This window comes from Nannobrachium achirus (genome assembly GCF_963921795.1).
Source record: "Nannobrachium achirus genome assembly, chromosome: 12".
Classification (NCBI taxonomy): domain Eukaryota; kingdom Metazoa; phylum Chordata; class Actinopteri; order Myctophiformes; family Myctophidae; genus Nannobrachium; species Nannobrachium achirus.
This window is the reverse complement of record NC_137832.1, coordinates 46,005,799-46,024,710: the sequence shown is the minus strand read 5'-3', so window position 1 is coordinate 46,024,710 and position 18,912 is coordinate 46,005,799. Positions and strand designations below refer to the sequence as shown.

General features: G+C 40.7%; 1 protein-coding gene across 2 annotated transcripts in view; it reads left to right on the top strand.

Moving 5' to 3' along the window:
* Nucleotides 1-18,912, top strand: part of slc4a4a (solute carrier family 4 member 4a) — a gene marked incomplete at its 3' end in the record, with an annotated part of 72,677 nt that overhangs the window by 53,497 nt on the left and 268 nt on the right. Inside the window, exons 14-24 of one of the 2 annotated variants that reach the window (XM_080739633.1) lie at nt 1,984-2,054; nt 2,515-2,700; nt 2,988-3,101; nt 3,517-3,681; nt 4,184-4,362; nt 7,826-7,898; nt 8,741-8,809; nt 12,728-12,901; nt 13,931-14,095; nt 15,206-15,299; nt 16,164-16,246. In XM_080739633.1, coding sequence (XP_080595759.1) covers nt 1,984-2,054; nt 2,515-2,700; nt 2,988-3,101; nt 3,517-3,681; nt 4,184-4,362; nt 7,826-7,898; nt 8,741-8,809; nt 12,728-12,901; nt 13,931-14,095; nt 15,206-15,299; nt 16,164-16,210 — 1,337 coding nt within the window. The remainder of the gene's footprint in view (nt 1-1,983; nt 2,055-2,514; nt 2,701-2,987; nt 3,102-3,516; nt 3,682-4,183; nt 4,363-7,825; nt 7,899-8,740; nt 8,810-12,727; nt 12,902-13,930; nt 14,096-15,205; nt 15,300-16,163; nt 16,247-18,912) is intronic. The other variant, XM_080739632.1, reaches the window with a different exon arrangement.

Sequence of the window (18,912 nt, the reverse complement as noted above, 5' to 3'; positions counted from 1 at the left end):
AACATGAGACTGTTTGTACTGGTCAGCTCCCAGGTTTTAATATTGTGCATGGCTTGCTGAATAACAGCATTTGTTCTCAGCATACCTACCGTGGGTAAATAAAGGTAAAAGAACAAACAAAAGCTAAATGTATAGTGCTCAGAAGGATACGGTCATCTAAATGGTGTGACATGGCTCAGGCCTTGCCCTGGCACTTCTTTGATACAGGTCAGGGAATTCTATGACAGTAAATGGGTTTTACAAGAGCTGGCTGGATAATAAATAAACCCCTGTCCTGTCTGCCCTAACAGAGTGGAATAAATGATTAGTGAATCAGAACCAGCCTTTGCAGATGCATCTCAAAGCCATTGGATTGATGCAGTGGTGAAATGTAAAGTTTGAAGGGCCCACAAACTTAGACCAGGATCACTTGTTATACCCCTGCTGCTTTTATTTAGAGCACGCACGCACACACGCGCACACACACACACGCACACGTACACAGGCACGCACGCACGCATACATTTTCAGCTCCATGCAGTGTAGTGCACTAGGGGAGTGGACAGCTGTCAACATGCCAGTGCAGAGTAAACTCTGAAAGGCTGCTGACCACTGAGCTGAGTCTTTAAATATTGAGTTTGTGAAAAAGTCATCACTGGCCTCTTGTGGTGTGGCGACTGGGGAGCATCTGACACAACAAACCACAGTGCTTGTAAAGTCAAAAGAACAGGCATGAACCCAGTCCATGATAGACTGGGGACTGTATATCAGATAATCAAACCATATTATGGTATTATTATGTCACAAACACGTCAGGTTAAACATATATACTAGAAAGATGCAATTTTGAGAAATTGCAAGTCTGGTTGCCGTATACGGTACTTGAATGTGAGTTTGTGTATGTTACCATTCAAGTCAATGGGGAACATTAATTCACTAATACATTAATATAAATTAAACTATACAACATATCTCTTAACAAAATGTGCTATATTTGGTCTATACCATGGTCTGGTTGCCTCTGTCTGTCTCTGTGTGTCTGGAGCTAATATGGCAAACCACTGGCCTGATCAGCGCCAAATATCTTGTGCAAGCTGCTAGTAAGCCAGGGAAGTAAATCCCCAAATAGCTTTTGTATGTTTTATACTTTTTGAAATATTTAACTTGGTTTTTACCTAACATTTATACTGGAAGTCAACGGAGAGGCAAATAACTATCAAAGTACAGTAAATCCCCAAATGTATTTCATAATGTTTTATACTTTGATATATTTAACTTATATTTATACTGGAAGTCGATGGAGAGGCCCATAACTAATAACATAATATAATAACATATTTGGAAGTCAGTATGACATCATAGCAACATGGAGGCCATAGCTGAATGGGTAAGCAGGCCCATCTGAGAAACAGACCGGCTCCAGACCATGTGTCAAAGTGTCCCTAAGCAACACACTTATATCCTTAACAGCTCCACGGGTGCTGCAGTAATGGCACTTGCCCGCTGTTCCTAATAGTTAGGATGGGTTAAATCCAGAGGACAAATTCCACGTACTGTATTTGCAAATCTACTGCGACCAGAGAAATACCCCAAAGGAGTGGGGGCTGTTATATTATTTATATCAACATGAATCAACCTCAACATGGGCGGCAGTGGCTCAGGGGTAGAGTGGCCGGCTGGCCGCTCTTCGATCCGGGGCTCCCCCACAGTTAGTGTCAAAGTGTCCTTGAGCAAGACGCTGGACCACATGATTGCTCCCGATGAGCAGGTTGGCCTGGCATGGTTTCCTCCACCATTGGGGTGTGAATGTGTGTTTGTTTGAATGTAATGCATATTCATTCTAAAGCGCCTTGGATAAAGGCACTATATGCACCATTTACCATTTAACATGATGGTCAATTGGCCGTGCTATTATTAGAGTCTGTCTTGTTTTGTGTGTACTGTACTTAGAGAGTTGTACAATATTATGCTGAGGGTGTCTGTTGTTTTTTTTCTTTTTTACAGAGAACAGTACAGACGTCATTGGGGATCCACTGGAAGGAACCTCTGTCTGGTTCTGGAACAACACTGATTTAGTAAGTCCTTCTATTGCTCACTGGGCCATTCTGCTGCAACATCTTCATGCCAAGGACCCCCAAATCGTATTTGGACCTGAATTATCAAAAATAGTGCAAATAGCCGCTCTACAACGCTCACAACACGCTGGCAATGTTGTGAGCAGTTGTGTCCCGCAATTGACCCATTGGTCAAGCTTAGCTGGACGCTTGATGAAAATAACTAATTAAAAGTACAGCTCACTTCACACTAGGTGCTATTTTTGAAATAGGGCTTATGTTATTGAATTCATAGTGTATTTTTTTATACATGTGACACCAACTTTCTGGGGAGAGACCAAATGTCTGTTTTGGGTGAAACGTTTGTGAACCTCTTATCTGTTCTGATACTTGTAAGGTCAAAATAAAGACCTACTGCATTACTCTTCAGTGACCCCTACTGGCCAAATATGTTATTGCTAGCTTGTTTTTTCCTCTACAGCCGGAGAATGCCTCATGGTCGTCTCTGACCAAGCTTGAATGTGTGAAGTACGGAGGCGAGCTGGTGGGCAAGGCCTGCCACTTTGTCCCCGACATCGCCCTGATGTCCTTCATCCTGTTCTTTGGCACCTACACTACCTCCATGTGTCTGAAGAAGTTCAAGTTCAGCCGTTTCTTCCCCACCAGCGTAAGGATTGAAAACTCTCCGGAACTTGAATGCAGCATCTTATGTTGAAAGAATTGCCCTCACTGACCAGAACTCCACACCACATCTCCAGTATTGCCTTTTTATGCTTAGTTTAGTGTGTTATGAAGTACCGAAAATAGCCGACCTCCAAGCTCACAACGTGCCGCTTGGAGGTCTGCTATTTTCAATATTTTCACCAAAAGGCCCTTTTAGAAGTTTCAGGCCCTACCTACATTCTCTGCACGTCCCTGTTACATACAAAATAATAATTGGTCTCTTTTTTCTAGGTGAGGAAGCTCATCAGTGACTTTGCCATTATCTTGGCCATTCTTATCTTCTGTGGTGTTGATATCCTCGTAGGAGTGGATACCCCCAAACTCCTTGTGCCAAGTGAATTCAAGGTGAGTCCAGAGTGTCTACAGAGTATTTCCTGTGGAATGATATACAGTAGATTCCGAACAAAACAAACGGTTTCGGACAAATTATTTTGAGGGGTCCCCAGATGATTAACTTAATGTGCAACATTGTTTTCTCACTCAACAGTAAACAAACCAACATAAAGTTTAGTATAGAGGTTATCTGCACATTTCTAAAGTGACAATTGAAGGACTTTTTATACCTCTAAAATGACAAATTAAACATTGGCCAAATTATCACATATTAGAGGCAGAAATTGTGAAAATAGCGGATCTACATGCTCACACCGCCTCACGTTATACGAAATGTAATGCCTCAACAACCACTGGTATAAATCAGTGCTTCCTTCCATCTGGTTGATCCACTATAACCATACGGTTGTGTGCTCCTCGCCTCTAGCCAACAAGTCCTAAACGGGGCTGGTTTGTTCCCCCGTTTGGAGGGACTAACCCCTGGTGGGTTTACCTAGCGTCCGCTCTGCCCGCCTTGCTGGTCACCATCCTGCTCTTCATGGACCAGCAGATTACCGCTGTGATCGTCAACAGGAAGGAACACAAACTGAAGGTGTGTAAGCGTTCAGACCGCTGCGATTTGCTTGCTTAATTTGTGCTCCGCATGAGGGTGCAAGAAGAGCTAGTTATGGCTGGTTGTTTTGCAAGGTCATTGATTACCTTGTATCATATAGTTTAAAACGTACAGAGTGTTATTCTAATTAGCATTTTCTTTTTTAGACAGATGTTAGGTTTGTTTTCCTGGTAGCATAGTCTCTTTGAGGCCCTACCGGTTCTCTATTTATGTGCATATTTCCCTTGTTTATTGACCAGAGTTCAATAAACGTTTCAAGACAATAAGTGGCTCTGCGTAAGAGCATCTAGAACATTCCTGAAGTGTAATTGCAATTGTTGATGCTGTATATATTATATCCATGCCTGAGCAAGATGCCCCCAAACTAACTGTCCACTGTGTGTGTGTGTGTGTGTGTGTGTGTGTGTGTGTGTGTGTGTGTGTGTGTGTGTGTGTGTGTGTGTGTGTGTGTGTGTGTGTGTGTGTTTGTTGTGTGTGTCAGAAAGGGGCAGGCTACCACCTGGACCTGTTCTGGGTGGCCGTACTGATGATCGTGTGCTCTTTCATGGGTCTGCCGTGGTACGTGGCTGCCACCGTCATCTCCATAGCTCACATCGACAGTCTGAAGATGGAGACGGAGACATCGGCCCCCGGAGAGCAGCCCAAATTCCTGGGTGTGAGGTAGGCCCAGCATGTGACATTATACTGACTACATATACCAGTAAGACTCCCTAATCGGGAGATAAGCGACCGTAGGTGCTTATCTCCACAAATAGGGCAAAAATTTGTTTTTCCAAAATCTTCCTGATCCATGTTGATGACATGAGTGTAGACATGCTGTGTAGTGATATTCGTAATTTTAGGGCAAAAACTGTAGGAGCAGTGTCCAAAAATGTGTTGTAAAAATCGGCCTGAAGGTGGCGCTACAATAGGGCCATGTGAGAAATGAGGGGTGGGGTCTCCGCGTTGCCTTGGCGGACGAATAGGTACCGGCCCCGGCTCTCCCGGACGCTCCTAGCCCGAGTTACGGCATTTTATGTGCGCTGCAGTGGCAGAGGGTCCTCCACTGGGGGCGCCACCACTTTTGCATCCGTTCTGGAGCACCAGGAGTCGGTGGTCCCCGGGAATTCCCCGTGAGCAGCCCCGTTGGGGTGGTCATTTGGTCATTTTTGCACATTTGGTCATTTTTTACATCTGGGGGTCAGGTCCCTGGGGCTCCGGGGGTCCTTGGAGGTTGTAGTTTGGCAGGCAAGGAGTGTGTGTGTGTAAAATCTGGCATGGATCGGGTCAACGGGTGCGGAGATATAAGCAGGGAAAAAGTGTGACGTGTGACGTGTGAGCACATTTGGTCATTTTTTACATCTGGGGGTCCCCCAGGGACCTGGGGGTCCCTGGGGCTCCGGGGGTCCTTGGAGGTTGTAGTTTGGCAGTCAAGGAGTGTGTGTGCAAAATTTGGCATGGATGGGGGCAACGGTTGTGGAGATATGAGCAGGGCAAAAGTGTGACTCACCCACGGACAGCCGGTGGAGGTTTCTACAGTAAGTAGCTCCCTACGGTCGCAACAACACATGGGACTGAGCTCTGTCTCAGTTTACTAAGACTTCAGAAACATTCAAGGATTATAATGTATGGTTATTTATGGATTACTGGAGTTCATCTACAGTACGTATATATCTATATAACGTATGGATACAGCGCACCGCAGTCGAGGTGCACGGCATGTTTGAAGTCGGTCGTTCCCATACAGTATATGCACATGACTATGCGCATAGTGGTCGGATCTGTGGCTCTGGACAACCAGATCAACCAGACAACCAGGCACAGTATGCCTATATACAGTATATATATGGGCATATACGGGTTTGTTTATGGTTATGTCTGAGTCATAGTGACATGCCTAAATATGGGCGTGTGGGGTTTGTTTACGGTTATGTCCGAGTCAGAGTGACGTCAGAGGTTCACTGGCCGGCCGGTCCTCCCTTAAGCCAATTTTAATATAGGATTATGCAGAGTTCTAGGTGTTAACCACTTAACCCTCTAAGGCCCACGGTTGTAATATTACAACGTTTGTATTTTATCCAAAAAAAGGTTTAAATCATTTTATTTTAGCTCCCCCTACCACCTAAACACCACCATTGGATTCTATTGTTTAGTATTACAATGCCATTGGCCACACTATTTGCATATAAATACCCCCCACAGGGGCTGACATTCACACCCGCCACACCCGCTGAAATTCCAGAGTTTTGACGAACAACATCTCACTTTTTCATGGAAGCTATACCTCACAAAAACATAAGTAAAATGCCTGTACTATTTTTTTTGGTGATCATTAGAATGTCTAGAACATGTACATATGTTATTATTGTGAAAAATATCCCCCATATGTAAATTAGAGCATGATTTATGATTTTTGATTTATGGCTATAAAATCTTACAAAAACATTTTTTTGAAAAAAACATTACATTTTCCTCTTAATAGGACTCCTACAACACCATCTGTTTTTTTTCAATTTTTTATTTCAAGTATTTCTTAATGCGGGCCTTAGAGGGTTAAACCATGTAATACGTTTTGACCGGGGTCCCCTCCTGATGTTCTATACTTGGTCCCCTTATTATTTTCCTTCTACACCAAATCATTTAGCAGAAAATACTGTAGCCAATCTACAAGCTACGCTTTTTGAGCTTGTAGATCTGTTATTTTAGGCAGTTCTTCACCTACTGTATGTTCGTTATGACATTTTGGTTAATTTAACTCTTTAGGGATGCTGATTACAAGGCTTTGATGCCTGACAGCGTGTCCCGGGTTTGATTACCAAGTCCGGCTGTGGATTTGCTGCATGTCATTCGAATAAAGGCAGAAAAGTCCCTAAAATGTACTTAGAAACAAAACAAAAGAATAGACCTTAACACTAATGCAGTGTATGCTTGTAGTGTTTTCTAAAAGACTGCAAGTTACCGCACATGCATGCACTTCCAAAGACACTTTTAAAATATATTTTTGCTGTGTTTACGAGCCACCTGATGAGCCTCCTGGTTGTTCCAGCTGTAAGCTGAACCAACATCCTCTCATGTCCTGCTGGAGGGACCGAGGACGCTATTGGTGGAGAACAACGATTCCCAAACAGTGTGTCGAGACCCCTTTGGGGGTCACAGACCAATTTTTAATATTATAAACAAATATTATGTCAAAAGACATTCCCCTCCAACCAAAAAGAGAAGAAGAAAAAAAAAGATATAAATAAAAATTTTAAGAATTAACTTCTAAGAAACTCAGTGCTTGTCTTCGCTTTGCCCACACTGGCTGAGAACATTACCCACCTTCGTAGAACATTAACATTTTAGCCCAACATGTTGAACACTGGAATAGTTGCCCTCCAACATTGATACATTGGTAAGACACAGAGTAACACTAGGAGTCACGCTCGCTTGTGTCTTACTGTAGGCCTATTGAAAATTAACCAGGTATAACATACTGTATAATACTGTATGAGCAGTGGTGGACAAAATGATAGATACACCTCGGTCAAATGTGTTCTTGAGCTAAAGTACTGGAGTACTTGCTTTTACTGTATAAATACATAAGTATGCAAAAGTCCATCCATTCATCCATCTTCAACCGCTTATCCGGAATCGGGTCGCGGGGGTAACAGTTCCACTGAGACTTCCAGATGTCCTTAACCCGAGCAACTTCCGCCACTCCCGCAGGGAGTATACCGAGGCGTTCCCAAGCCAGTTTGGAGATATAATCCTTCCATCTGGTCTTTGGTCTGCCACGGGGTCTCCTCCCAGTGGGACGTGCATCGAGGACCTTCCTAGGAAGGCGCTCGGGGGGCATCCGTACTAGATGCCCGAACCACCTAAGCTGACTCCTTTCCAAGTGTAGGAGCAGCGGTTCTACTCCAAGGCTGTATATTGAAAAGAAAGAAAATGTAAAGATTAAAAGCTGGTATATTATTTTAACTCCCGGGGGTAATTTCCTATAAATATAATAAATGTACATCATTACTGTTAGTGTCACTGTACACTATACAGTATATTACTCATCTATGGCAAAGATGGACAAGTTTGTCATTGATTGACATTGATCCAGTGATAATCTCTCAATAAACATGATGTGTACTTTGTTTTTCTGTCATTCTAGAGAGCAGAGGGTCACTGGGGTGGTGGTCTTCCTTCTGACAGGACTGTCTGTCTTCATGTCTCCTATTCTCAAGGTAAGGCTGGGGAAAACATGCATTTTGTTAAAGTAGCACTTCACCTATTTTTAACCTATTTAGCATATAATTAGTCCTCACTAATACTCATACTGTTTAAGATGACACAATTTCCATCTACTCACTGCATCTCATTGGTGGGATATGGACAGTTTAGAAACCTGCCTGCCAATGATATCGATGGGGATTACAAGCTAATAGAAACTACAACCTTTCTCTTCCTGGAAAGTTAACATGCTGAAATAGAAGCTAATATTCTTGCATTAAATATAATATTTTATTTAAATGATATTTCACTTTCACAAAAAAAAAGAATTGGGTAATTTTATCATCTTTTTTTTATTTTTTTATAATATTTTCCCCCACGATTTTTGTAACCCATTTTCACCCGGGTAATTTTATCATCTACTCAGGCTTTTGGGAGCAGGTTTTTAATTGCTTGATTCTGTATTTACATATTTAATATTAATTTGATCAGACACAGCCCCTTCCTATACAAACCCATTTTAATTCAAACTCCATTTTAACCATGGTAGATTTGTTTAAAGTGAAATATCCCTTTAAGTTTGGTGTTGAAATCTTGTTAGAGATGGCCAAATCTGCTTACAGATGATGTCACTGGTAGTGAGGCAGGTTTCTGAACTGAGTAGCTAGAAATGGTGCCATTTGACAATGAGCATTAATGAGGATAAATGATGTTTGGAGGATGTGACACTTGAATTACGCATTTTCAAAGTGAATGCATCTCTTATGATTTCAATAGATGCTGTTTAACTAAGTACATGTTATTGTAGCTCAAATATTGTGGAAAATGCTGAGCCATGTTTTCCTTTGCCTTCCAGTTCATCCCTATGCCTGTGCTGTATGGAGTATTCCTCTACATGGGAGTGGCGTCTCTCAATGGAGTACAGGTACTGTGAAGACCAACACAGATAGGCAACACAGAGGCAGTTTCAATGCTCAAAGGCAGTGATTTTTCTTGTTACAATAGCAGGAATAGGGAAGTCAAAATAAAGTTCAATACTAATCCTTCCCGGTATGGAGTATAATGTCCATGCTAATTGCAAACACAAAATGTAGCGCACAGTCAAAGTCCTTTCATTATCCTTCCTAAACAGGTAAAACAAACAAGTATAGCATATCACTTAGCACCCAAGCACTCTCCTTCCACCAAGGACATCAGTTAGAGTCTGAGGAACACTGACCACTATTTATAGTAGAAGCTTGATCAGAAACAATTAATCGCAGCTGTGAGCAGCTTATTAGCCAGAGCGCAAATGTCATCAAGTCAAGCTGATTAGTGATAGAAGTTGGCCAAGGAGCCGACGCTGGCCATGGTGCTGAACTCTGTCCTCAGACTTCTGGCTTTCCCTGTGGAAGTGCTTACCTGGAATCTTGGTTAAAGATACACTGCATTATATTAATCACATTAACTGTAGCGTTCCTATTCAGGGCATGTTATAATAGCCAAACATTCTGAGAACATGGACGAACACTCGCAGAAAATAGCAGATCTCTCAGGCTATTGGAAATCCACGAGTTTGGAGATTGCCTATTTTCGGCAAAGAGATTTGGTGTGTGGGGAGAAAAGGAGGGGTCCAAGTATAGACCCCTGGGAGACCCTGTACAACGAGGTTGAAGTGGTTAATATTGTCTCCCACTGTGAGGAATTTCAATCCATTCATTCTTTATGCGCGTGACATCACTGTTGCTGGAAGTTATGTGGGATCAGGCCTACTGAGTGGCAAAACACTAATTCCTGCCATTGACAGCCCATACATCCAAGCAGAAAAGTCCCATCTGATTGTATTAAACAAAGTTAACTCACCAACATTGCGGCTGTACTGAAAGCTTGAATTATCCTCTTTCTATCTGCAAAGTTTTTGTTTCATAAAAATCCACCATAGGCATGTTATGAGCTACTTTCTGTCAAGACATTCTGTGCAGGTTTTTATTTTTCCAAGTGTCAGAGTTTGGAAGCACTCGTTTTCTACAACACAACATCCTGCTGCCTCCTGCATTATGTGCAAATTAGAAACAGGTGGTATGCAGGGCCGTTGAGTGATTTGCAACTAGCACTTCCAAACTCCAATGCTCCATGCTGCTCAATGTTTTGCCACTCAGTCTAGATTAGGGGGGTGGGTCCCAGTGGACGTGCATACTAGGGGTGTAACGATACATTTTAATAGCGATTCGATACATATCACGATACATGGTTGACGATACGATACATGGACGATATTGGTTCATTCATGGCGACACGATACGATTCGATTCAATGATTTAAAATCGATATAGTAACTATTTATCAAAGAAATTAAATTTGTGTGAAAGGTGTGGATAGTGCAGGTTTTTAAGGGAAACATGTATTATTATGGATATAAATAAGTAAACACTGATTATCTGCCAAATACATGGATATTGTATATTGACAAACCTGCACCTTGACATGAACCCAGAGATTACACACATTTATCGATAGACCAGTGTAGCTATATGGAATGGAAAAGTAATTAAACCCCTCCTTTTCATGTTTTCTTCTTAAAAATGCTAAATACAATGCACAAGAAGGTAGTATCGATACAATCGATTCTTTGCACTGCCGATTCGATACGATACAAAATAAAACGATACGATTCGATTTTAGCTGTTTTCATTTCGATATACTTCGGTTTTTTAAGTTAAAAACTATATTTCGATACAGTTACTATATTGTTACACCCCTAGTGCATACCCTCTATTGACGTTGAGTACCAAATGAATAGGGGTGCAACAGTCATCTAAACTAATTGATTTAATAAATGATTTTAAAAAATATATATAATGTAATAAATGAATGATTATGTTTTGGAAATATCTGTGAAACGTTTTGAAATATAAAAGAAAAGATTTGTGAAAAATAGAAGATCTAAAAGCTCAAAATGCATCGCATCTTGCTGTGTTGTGAGCTTGTAGAACACAGCTTTTCCCTATTTTTGCATAAAAACATTGTGCGACAAAAGAAAAAGTCGTTAATCGATTCGCTGATATATAAAAAATACAAAGACACACACTTCTCGATTATTCAATTAATTGAAATATTAATCTATAGATTAATCTCTAAGAAGAATATAATCGATAGCAGCAGCTAGAAATGGATGCTGAATGCTTTGAATGATTCTCCCCTCCCTCTTTGCAAGTGAGAACAAAAAGAAAGCCTCTGAGGATTCATTGGTGCAAAAAGGTTTCCTTTTTAGTGATAGTGTCTGTTGCAGCAAAAGCTGAAGTGTGAAAACCATTTCCCTGTCAGGGGTTTACTCGTAAACCTCGCTATAGGACACCAGAGAAACCAGAGGTCTTACCTCTACCCTTCCAAGTTCAACAGTTCAACTCAACTAAAGTTTTGACATCGTTTTAGTTTCATATTTAGTCCTTCAGTTTTTAGTTAGTTTAAAGGACAACTTATTATGTTTTTACAAGGGTTCATATTTTAGATCGTAATTAGAGAAAAGAAAAAATGAGTGGTAAAATGTTTTCATTTACTTCTTTCTATTGTTTTAGCGATTTTAATGAATTTGATTTCAGTGCATGGGGGCATGCGGGCAAGTACCTAAATGTGTCTTTTTAGACACAATAAGCTGGCAATTTCTTTATTACTATTTACAGTAACACTGCTAGACCCCATAAGTCACATCTGCCCATGAATGATTGTGGTTCATCTTGGGAATGGGCTTATTGTATCTAAAAATACATATTTAGACACTTGTACTGTACACATGCCCCCAACCACTGAAATCAATGTCATTAAAATCTGAACCATTGTTGTAAAAAAATCACACCCGTGTGAAGTGGAGCTGTGTGTGTGTGTGTGTGTGTGTGTGTGTGTGTGTGTGTGTGTGTGTGTGTGTGTGTGTGTGTGTGTGTGTGTGGATCATGTGTACCGATTTTTGTGACATTTGAAGAAAATATGTAGGAAAAGGAGCAAAAAGTGTGTTTTGGAGAAAATTCAAGATGGCGGAAAATCTATCATGGCGCAAATGGGCGTGGCCTATATGGGGAGATGCGTCATGACCCAAGGAATCCAGGGAAAAAATATTTATAATTTTCCGACCTACGGTTCAAGAGTTACAGGCCAAAACGTAAAGTGGGGTGTTATAGCGCCACCATGAGGCCAAATGACACAATTATTTTTTATTTAATCCTTGAAATCATTATGAACCTCCTCTCCAAGTCTTGAAACTGTAGCCCCTGTGGTTTGCGAGAGACAAATAATTGAATGTGAGTTTTTGCGATTCCCATTCTAAGTCAATGGGGAAAATTAATTCACTAATAAATTAATATCAATTAAACTATAGAACCTTTCTCTTAGAAAAGTAATAGCCCACGATTCCCGAGTAAGCCGGTCGATTTGACATATGGCGCGAGTGTGTGGTGGCAAAACTGTGGGACTAGTAGCGTGCCGAAGTTTAGGAAGTTCAGGCTACATACACACAGACAGACAGACAGACAGACCCACACAGCCACGTATAGGGAGCCTGTGTTTCACACAGCTCCAAAAAGCAAAATTGTCCTTTAATGAGTGGATAAGTAGTTTGAGGAATTTACTAGATTGTGTTATGTTTTTTTATTTAGTTATTTAATTTTTCATTGGCAGAATCCACCCTCATAGGCAGAGGTTCAGTGTGATTCATTAAAGCTGAAAGAAAAGCTGGTGGATTTCTTTTTTTACATGCAATTAATTTTTTTTTTTAGTTTTTATTTTATTATTTTTACACTTTTAGTATTAGTTAGCTATAATATCCCCTGTTCAACGTATGCTTACTGTATTGTGCTCTTCCCTTTTTCTTTAGTTCATGGACCGCATAATGCTGATGATGATGCCCGCCAAGCATCAGCCAGACCTGGTGTACCTGCGTCACGTTCCCCTCAGGAAGGTCCACCTCTTCACCTTCATCCAGGTCTTATGCCTGGCTATGCTCTGGATCCTCAAGTCCACCGTGGCTGCCATTATATTCCCCGTCATGGTGAGCAACATAATATATCTATAGTGAATATACATGTAAATATCATCATTGTCAGGTGGAAACCTTGTATGTCCAAAAGCGTTCGTTTTGTATTTATCATTAAAAAAAATTAACTAAAGTGAAATCAGCCGATCTACAAGCACTCAACGCCTCGCACTTGTGTGTTTGTAGATCTGCTGTTTTCACTAGTTTTGTTCGACGGCCTTGTATGATGAAGCAGGGCTTTACTAAAAACAGACAAATTTGAAACTTGGAGATACAAGGTTTCTGCCCGACAGTGACGATATGCATGTACATTTTATCCACATTAACCCTGGCATGACTGACATGCCTGTTTTAGGCATTTCATTATACAGTATTTGAGCGGTGCTAACCATTCCGTCCTTGTCCCTTTTATGCCCATATAAGGAGATCCCTGATGTCATCAATATTAAGCCCAATCTTGGAATGCCCATATATGGACATACAGTACAGTGTCAGTCTCTTGGGGTTGATGACGTCAGCTCCATATTTGGGAAAAGTTACATTTTTGCATTTTCCCATTCAAGTCATTGGAGAAAATGTATTCACGAATAAATTAATACAAATTAAACTATATAACGTATCTCTTGTGCATCTCTTGTGCATATATTCTTGCAAAAGGCAAGAATATTAAATATCTAAATATTGAATCAATAACTGTCTAGTGTCTAGGGTGCATGCAAAAGTCCCAGCAGATGTGACATTTCTCCTAAAGTGGTTAATGGCTACTCTATCAACCCTGCAAATTAGGTAGAAAGGAGTCACAAAAGAGTCAGCCCTTGACATGGTTTGGCTCTGTTAATCATATTTCACTTGTTAAACATTATCTTGTGTTCTCCCTGTGCTGATATGAGACATGGACTAATGACGGCCATAATAATCTTTTGCATATTTATGGGTCTGGGTCATTTATAGTCGGTATTATATCAATACTTGAGTGGAGTATTTACGAAAAGAAAGTGGAGATATCCCGACAGCAAACGACTATGTTCTCTTGTGTGTGTTCAGATCCTTGCTCTGGTGGCGGTGAGGAAGGCCATGGACTGGATGTTCTCCCAGCACGAGTTGAGCTTCCTGGACGACGTCATCCCAGAGAAGGACAAGAAGAAGAAGGAGGACGAGAAGAAGAAGAAGAACAAAAAGAGGGGCAGCATAGACAGCGACGTGGACGATGTAAGGCCTGCAGCAACACATTACACTAGTGTTTCTCACACTTTAAAATGGCAAGGTCTCGTCTTAACTCTGTCAGTGTTCAAATGGAACCAAATGAACCTGTTAGGGTTCATTTGTTTCCATTTGTACACTGTTAGAGTTAGATACTTATGGGTCAATTTAGTCCCCCCTAAAGGAACACACAAAGTCCCTGGAATCTACCCTGAGAACCACTGCATTACACCATAAGACATGAAACCGTTCATGCCATAATGTCTAATTCACTGGTTCCCAAACTTTTCCCCATCGGAGCCCCACGCCTCTTAAATCTAACAAGCTGATACCCCCCAAACGTGACCGTTCACACGCACGCAGGCACACGCGCAGGCACACACATAGTGGAAACCATCTTCTGTCACAAAGCTTACCGTTTTTCAGTAAATGGAAAAAAGAACCGCTGTTCCAATAGTTCCAATGTACAGTAGTTATTATTTAGTTACATACTGTTACATACTGCTAATACTTGTCATGGGCTAAATATTTTACTACTCTTACTACTTTTTTTATTTTACAATTTTTTTTACATTATCATTACCTAAAAATGTTATGATTTTAGATGTTTGAAATGTTGGCCTACCTCCAAACAGACAAGGACCCCTGTTTGGGAACCAATTGCTCTAATTGACCATAATTCACCCGAGTATGATGTAAGAAGAAACTATGGTCAATAAGCACCTACTGAATGTAGAAACCATACTTTGATGTTACAGGTTGTCTGGGGTCTTCCTTTATGGAGCTTGTATTACACCTACAGTAGGGCTGGGCAAATAACCCAAAATATATTGAAACAGATGTTTAGAACCTCTAACCGGCATCGCAGACAAAACCCCAAATAATGATTTTTTTATACAGTATAATAAATTATATATATATTTTCTTTAACAAATTGACATGAAGTTTGACACAGCCTCCTGCACTCAACTCAGGGTAGTCCTCCTTGACAGACTGTTCGTAGGTTTGTCATGTTTTCATACGGAGGTAGTGATGGAAGGCACCTTGGAGTGTGTCACTGGCTACACCCAGGCTCAGCATGTGCACAGTATACATCTCTGTTCTCTGTTCCCCCGACAGTCTGACTACCCTTACAATGAGAAAGTGCCCAGCATTAAAATCCCCATGGACATGATGGAACAAGAGCCCTTCTTAGGTGATAAGGCCTCCGACAGTGAGTAGACCGCGCACCGCCGGCCTCAGCCAATGGAGGAGCCACCTTCAAGCTCCTCCTCTCTTCCTGTTCTCGCTGGGCTTGTGGCGATGGCCTGTGACTCTTTTCTTCACCGCTTGCCTTTAACTGCATGATACTAACAGGACTTATCTCTCTCTTTCTCTTCTCTCTCTCCTTCCTTTTATGTCAGGCCTACACTGTGTTCCTGACTGCATTTGAATTAATATAGTTGATTCGTTTCATTCATGATTTCTTTGTCCCCATTTTGACATCTTTTGATATGTGTCACTAACATTCTTTTTTCACTGACCTGCAGTCTTGTTGATAGCCTTTTGATATTTTCTCATTTGAGAACCAGACTCTTCTTATTAGCCTACTGTATGTCTTAGATACACACAAAATCCAGAGTGTTAATTTAACTCAGAGAGTAGAATTAGCTGTGTATCTTCATCATACTGTATTTTGTTCATTAATAATACCAATTTCTCTGGCTAAATATCTTCAAAAACATTTGTTTCAGTATGCCATGTTACAATTATTTTTATTATAATATGCACATGCTGTAGGCTATATACTGTATACACAGTAGTTGGCTTCGTTTGAATATTGTATTTTAGTAGCTAATTTAGCTGTAGCGCTGAATTGCTGACCTTATGGTAAATATAAGTAAACAGCTGCTATCAGAAGAGAGAAGTGTAGTGAGTACTGTACTGCTGCATTAACACATTTTGCCAGGGACCCCCTGGAACCCCCCGGACGGATCCCACTTGGAGAACCACTGATGTACACAACATGTTAGCGTAGCCACATTAAGCAACACATTAGTTGCATGGAAATAATACTTGGTTATTTTTTGGTCCACAGGAGGAGAGAAGCCCCTGTCCTTCCTCGACAGACACACGTCGTGCTGAGCAGCTCCGCTACTACCAGGATAACTGCTTGTCCAGGTGAGACCTGGGACAGACATGCCATCCCTAGTGTGTAGGACATAGGGATGGGACGATGATCGTTATTATCGTTTATCGTGATAAAAAAAAACACTCACGGGGCGCCCGCTGGCCTGGTGGTTAAGGCGCATACCACATACTAGGCTATGATGCCTGCTGGCGTTGCCGGTTCGATTCCCGATCCGGACGACCTTTGCCACATGTCATATCCCATCTCTCTCCCCATTTCCTGTCAGTCTACTATCCTATCAAATAAAGGCATAAAAAAGCCCAAAAACAAATCTTAAAAAAAAACAAAAAAAAAAAACACTCACAATAATCGTATCGTGGAGATTTGAATTTATCGTGAAATAATCCTCCGCCATGCACTGGAATCAATTCACTTTTATTTAATGAGCTGCATATCCGGTAACATTTAAACCCTCTAATTGGTAAGACAGACCTGGAAATAACGTACTTGATACAGTCTTTTTTTCACTCTCTACCAAATCTCTTTACCAAAAAATAGCAAGCAAGCTCACAACTTTGCGACGCGTTGCAAGCTTGTAGATCTGCTATGTTTTGGCCAATGATCCGACCCAGGATAATGGATGTTGGGGATATTTTGATTATCGCGATAATATCGCAAATCGTAATTTCTTTGATCACAATAATCGGGATTAGAAATGTTCATATTGTCCCATTCCTAGTTGGACATGGGGACAGACATGCCTTCCCCACCTTTCTTCTCTAATAGCTAATCTACATTTGCGACCGTAGGTCGCAGTTTAGTATGAGAAACGGCACATCATGTCTCTGTCTGTGTACGCTTATTTACGGTCTATGGGTTTGATGCTCCGACATCACTGTGATGTCAGGGGAACCACACTAACAGAATCCTTTTTATGCCCTTTTATGGAGATCCCTGAAGTAATCAATATTAAGCCCATATCTTAACATGACTTATATGGGAATGCCCATGTATGGAGGAAGACAGTCAATATCTGTGTGGCTGGTTCTACAGACAGGGATCTCCATATATGGGCATAAAGGGATTGTATCTATGATGTCATAGGACTTTCACATAATGAATAACTGAGTAAGCAGTTTGGGGTCTCACAGCATATCTCCATATACAGTACATGGATCTCCATATATGGGTACCAGGGGTCTGCATATATGGGTAACTGATCACTGGCCAGATGGCCAAGACATGGCGAGACCTAGGTCGCTTGTCGCCCTTAGTCGTCTTACTGGTAGTAAGACGCCACTTATTAGTAACTTAATTGTTACTAAAAACTGGTAGTTATTAGTAACAATTAAGTTCCAGGAGTAAATGCTTTTGTCTATGCATGCACACAAACATATTAGTGTATTATAGTGTTTATATGGCATGAAATCTTAAATAATATACTTAAGAGCTCAGATCAAATCCTGATATTATATTCACTATGGGTGTGTACTTATCCTATAATCCCTTGATCTCCTGGCAGTGTAGAAACAAAAGTATGTTTATTGCATTCAGACTAAAGGAACTATAGAGTCACTAGACATAAAACATCTTGTACTCATCATCCATGGTCTTGTTCTTGCATTTATATAGCTAGGACTACAACAATCATTACATTTCCTAGTGATTATCTTTATCAAAACTTTATCGATTAATTTTCGTGTTTATTTAATAATCTTTATTTTTTTAAATAATTGATTAAATCGATTTATTTGATTAGCTGTTGCACCTCTACTAATCTACTAATTTTCTAGTAATTGTCTGTATCCATTGTAGGTAGATAAAAGATACACATTTTCAAAAGACAAAAAAAAAAACACAATTCTTCTGAACTTGAACTTTTTTTAATTTTAATATTATTACTATCATTATTAATTTTAATATTAATAATGATAGTATTTATTTTCTTCTTTTTTTTAAGAAATGGGCATAAATTGTTAATTGACAATATTGAAGAAGCTAGTGGTGAGAGATTAATGAGTCCTTCAGAAGTTCATTTTTTCGCCACTAGGGGAGGTTAGAGAGCACCAGCATTTAGATTATAGCTCAAAGCAGATGTGGCCAATGCTGTCATCTAGTGGATTAGTCCAAATGTGATCCAAGTATATTTCATGAGATTAGATTAGTCTGAGCAGAGACAGATTAAAACTCAAGGATTCCCCCCCCCCCCCCCCCCCCCCCCACCCATCGGGGGTGGGCATGTAAACTGAGCAGAGACAGATTAAGACTCAAGGAGGGGACTCAAAATGGCCCTGTATTTTACCAGCCACTTGAATGATATTTTGTATCTGTTCATCTGGTCCAGTGGGACCTTAATGCATATCAACCTGGGGGTAGTCCCTTCAAAATTGGAATGTTTGAGTAGTATAATAATCATGAATAGTCACCAGGGACGTGCTGGCCATTGGGAAAAGCTCCTGAACGGCCGCTTCATTCCTGGCCGGTCCAGGCCGGCCATTAGGAAAAAATTGAAAAAAACTGTTTGCACAAAAGTAAAAATTAAACTGTTTGCACAAAAGTAGTGAAAACAGCAGATCACCGCGAGGCGTTGTGTGCTTGTAGATCGGCTGTTTTCACTAGTTTAAATCATTTTTAAAATGATAAATACAAAACAAACGGTTTTGGACATACAAGGTTTCCACCCGACAACGAGAAATATAACTCATGTAATTGGAGA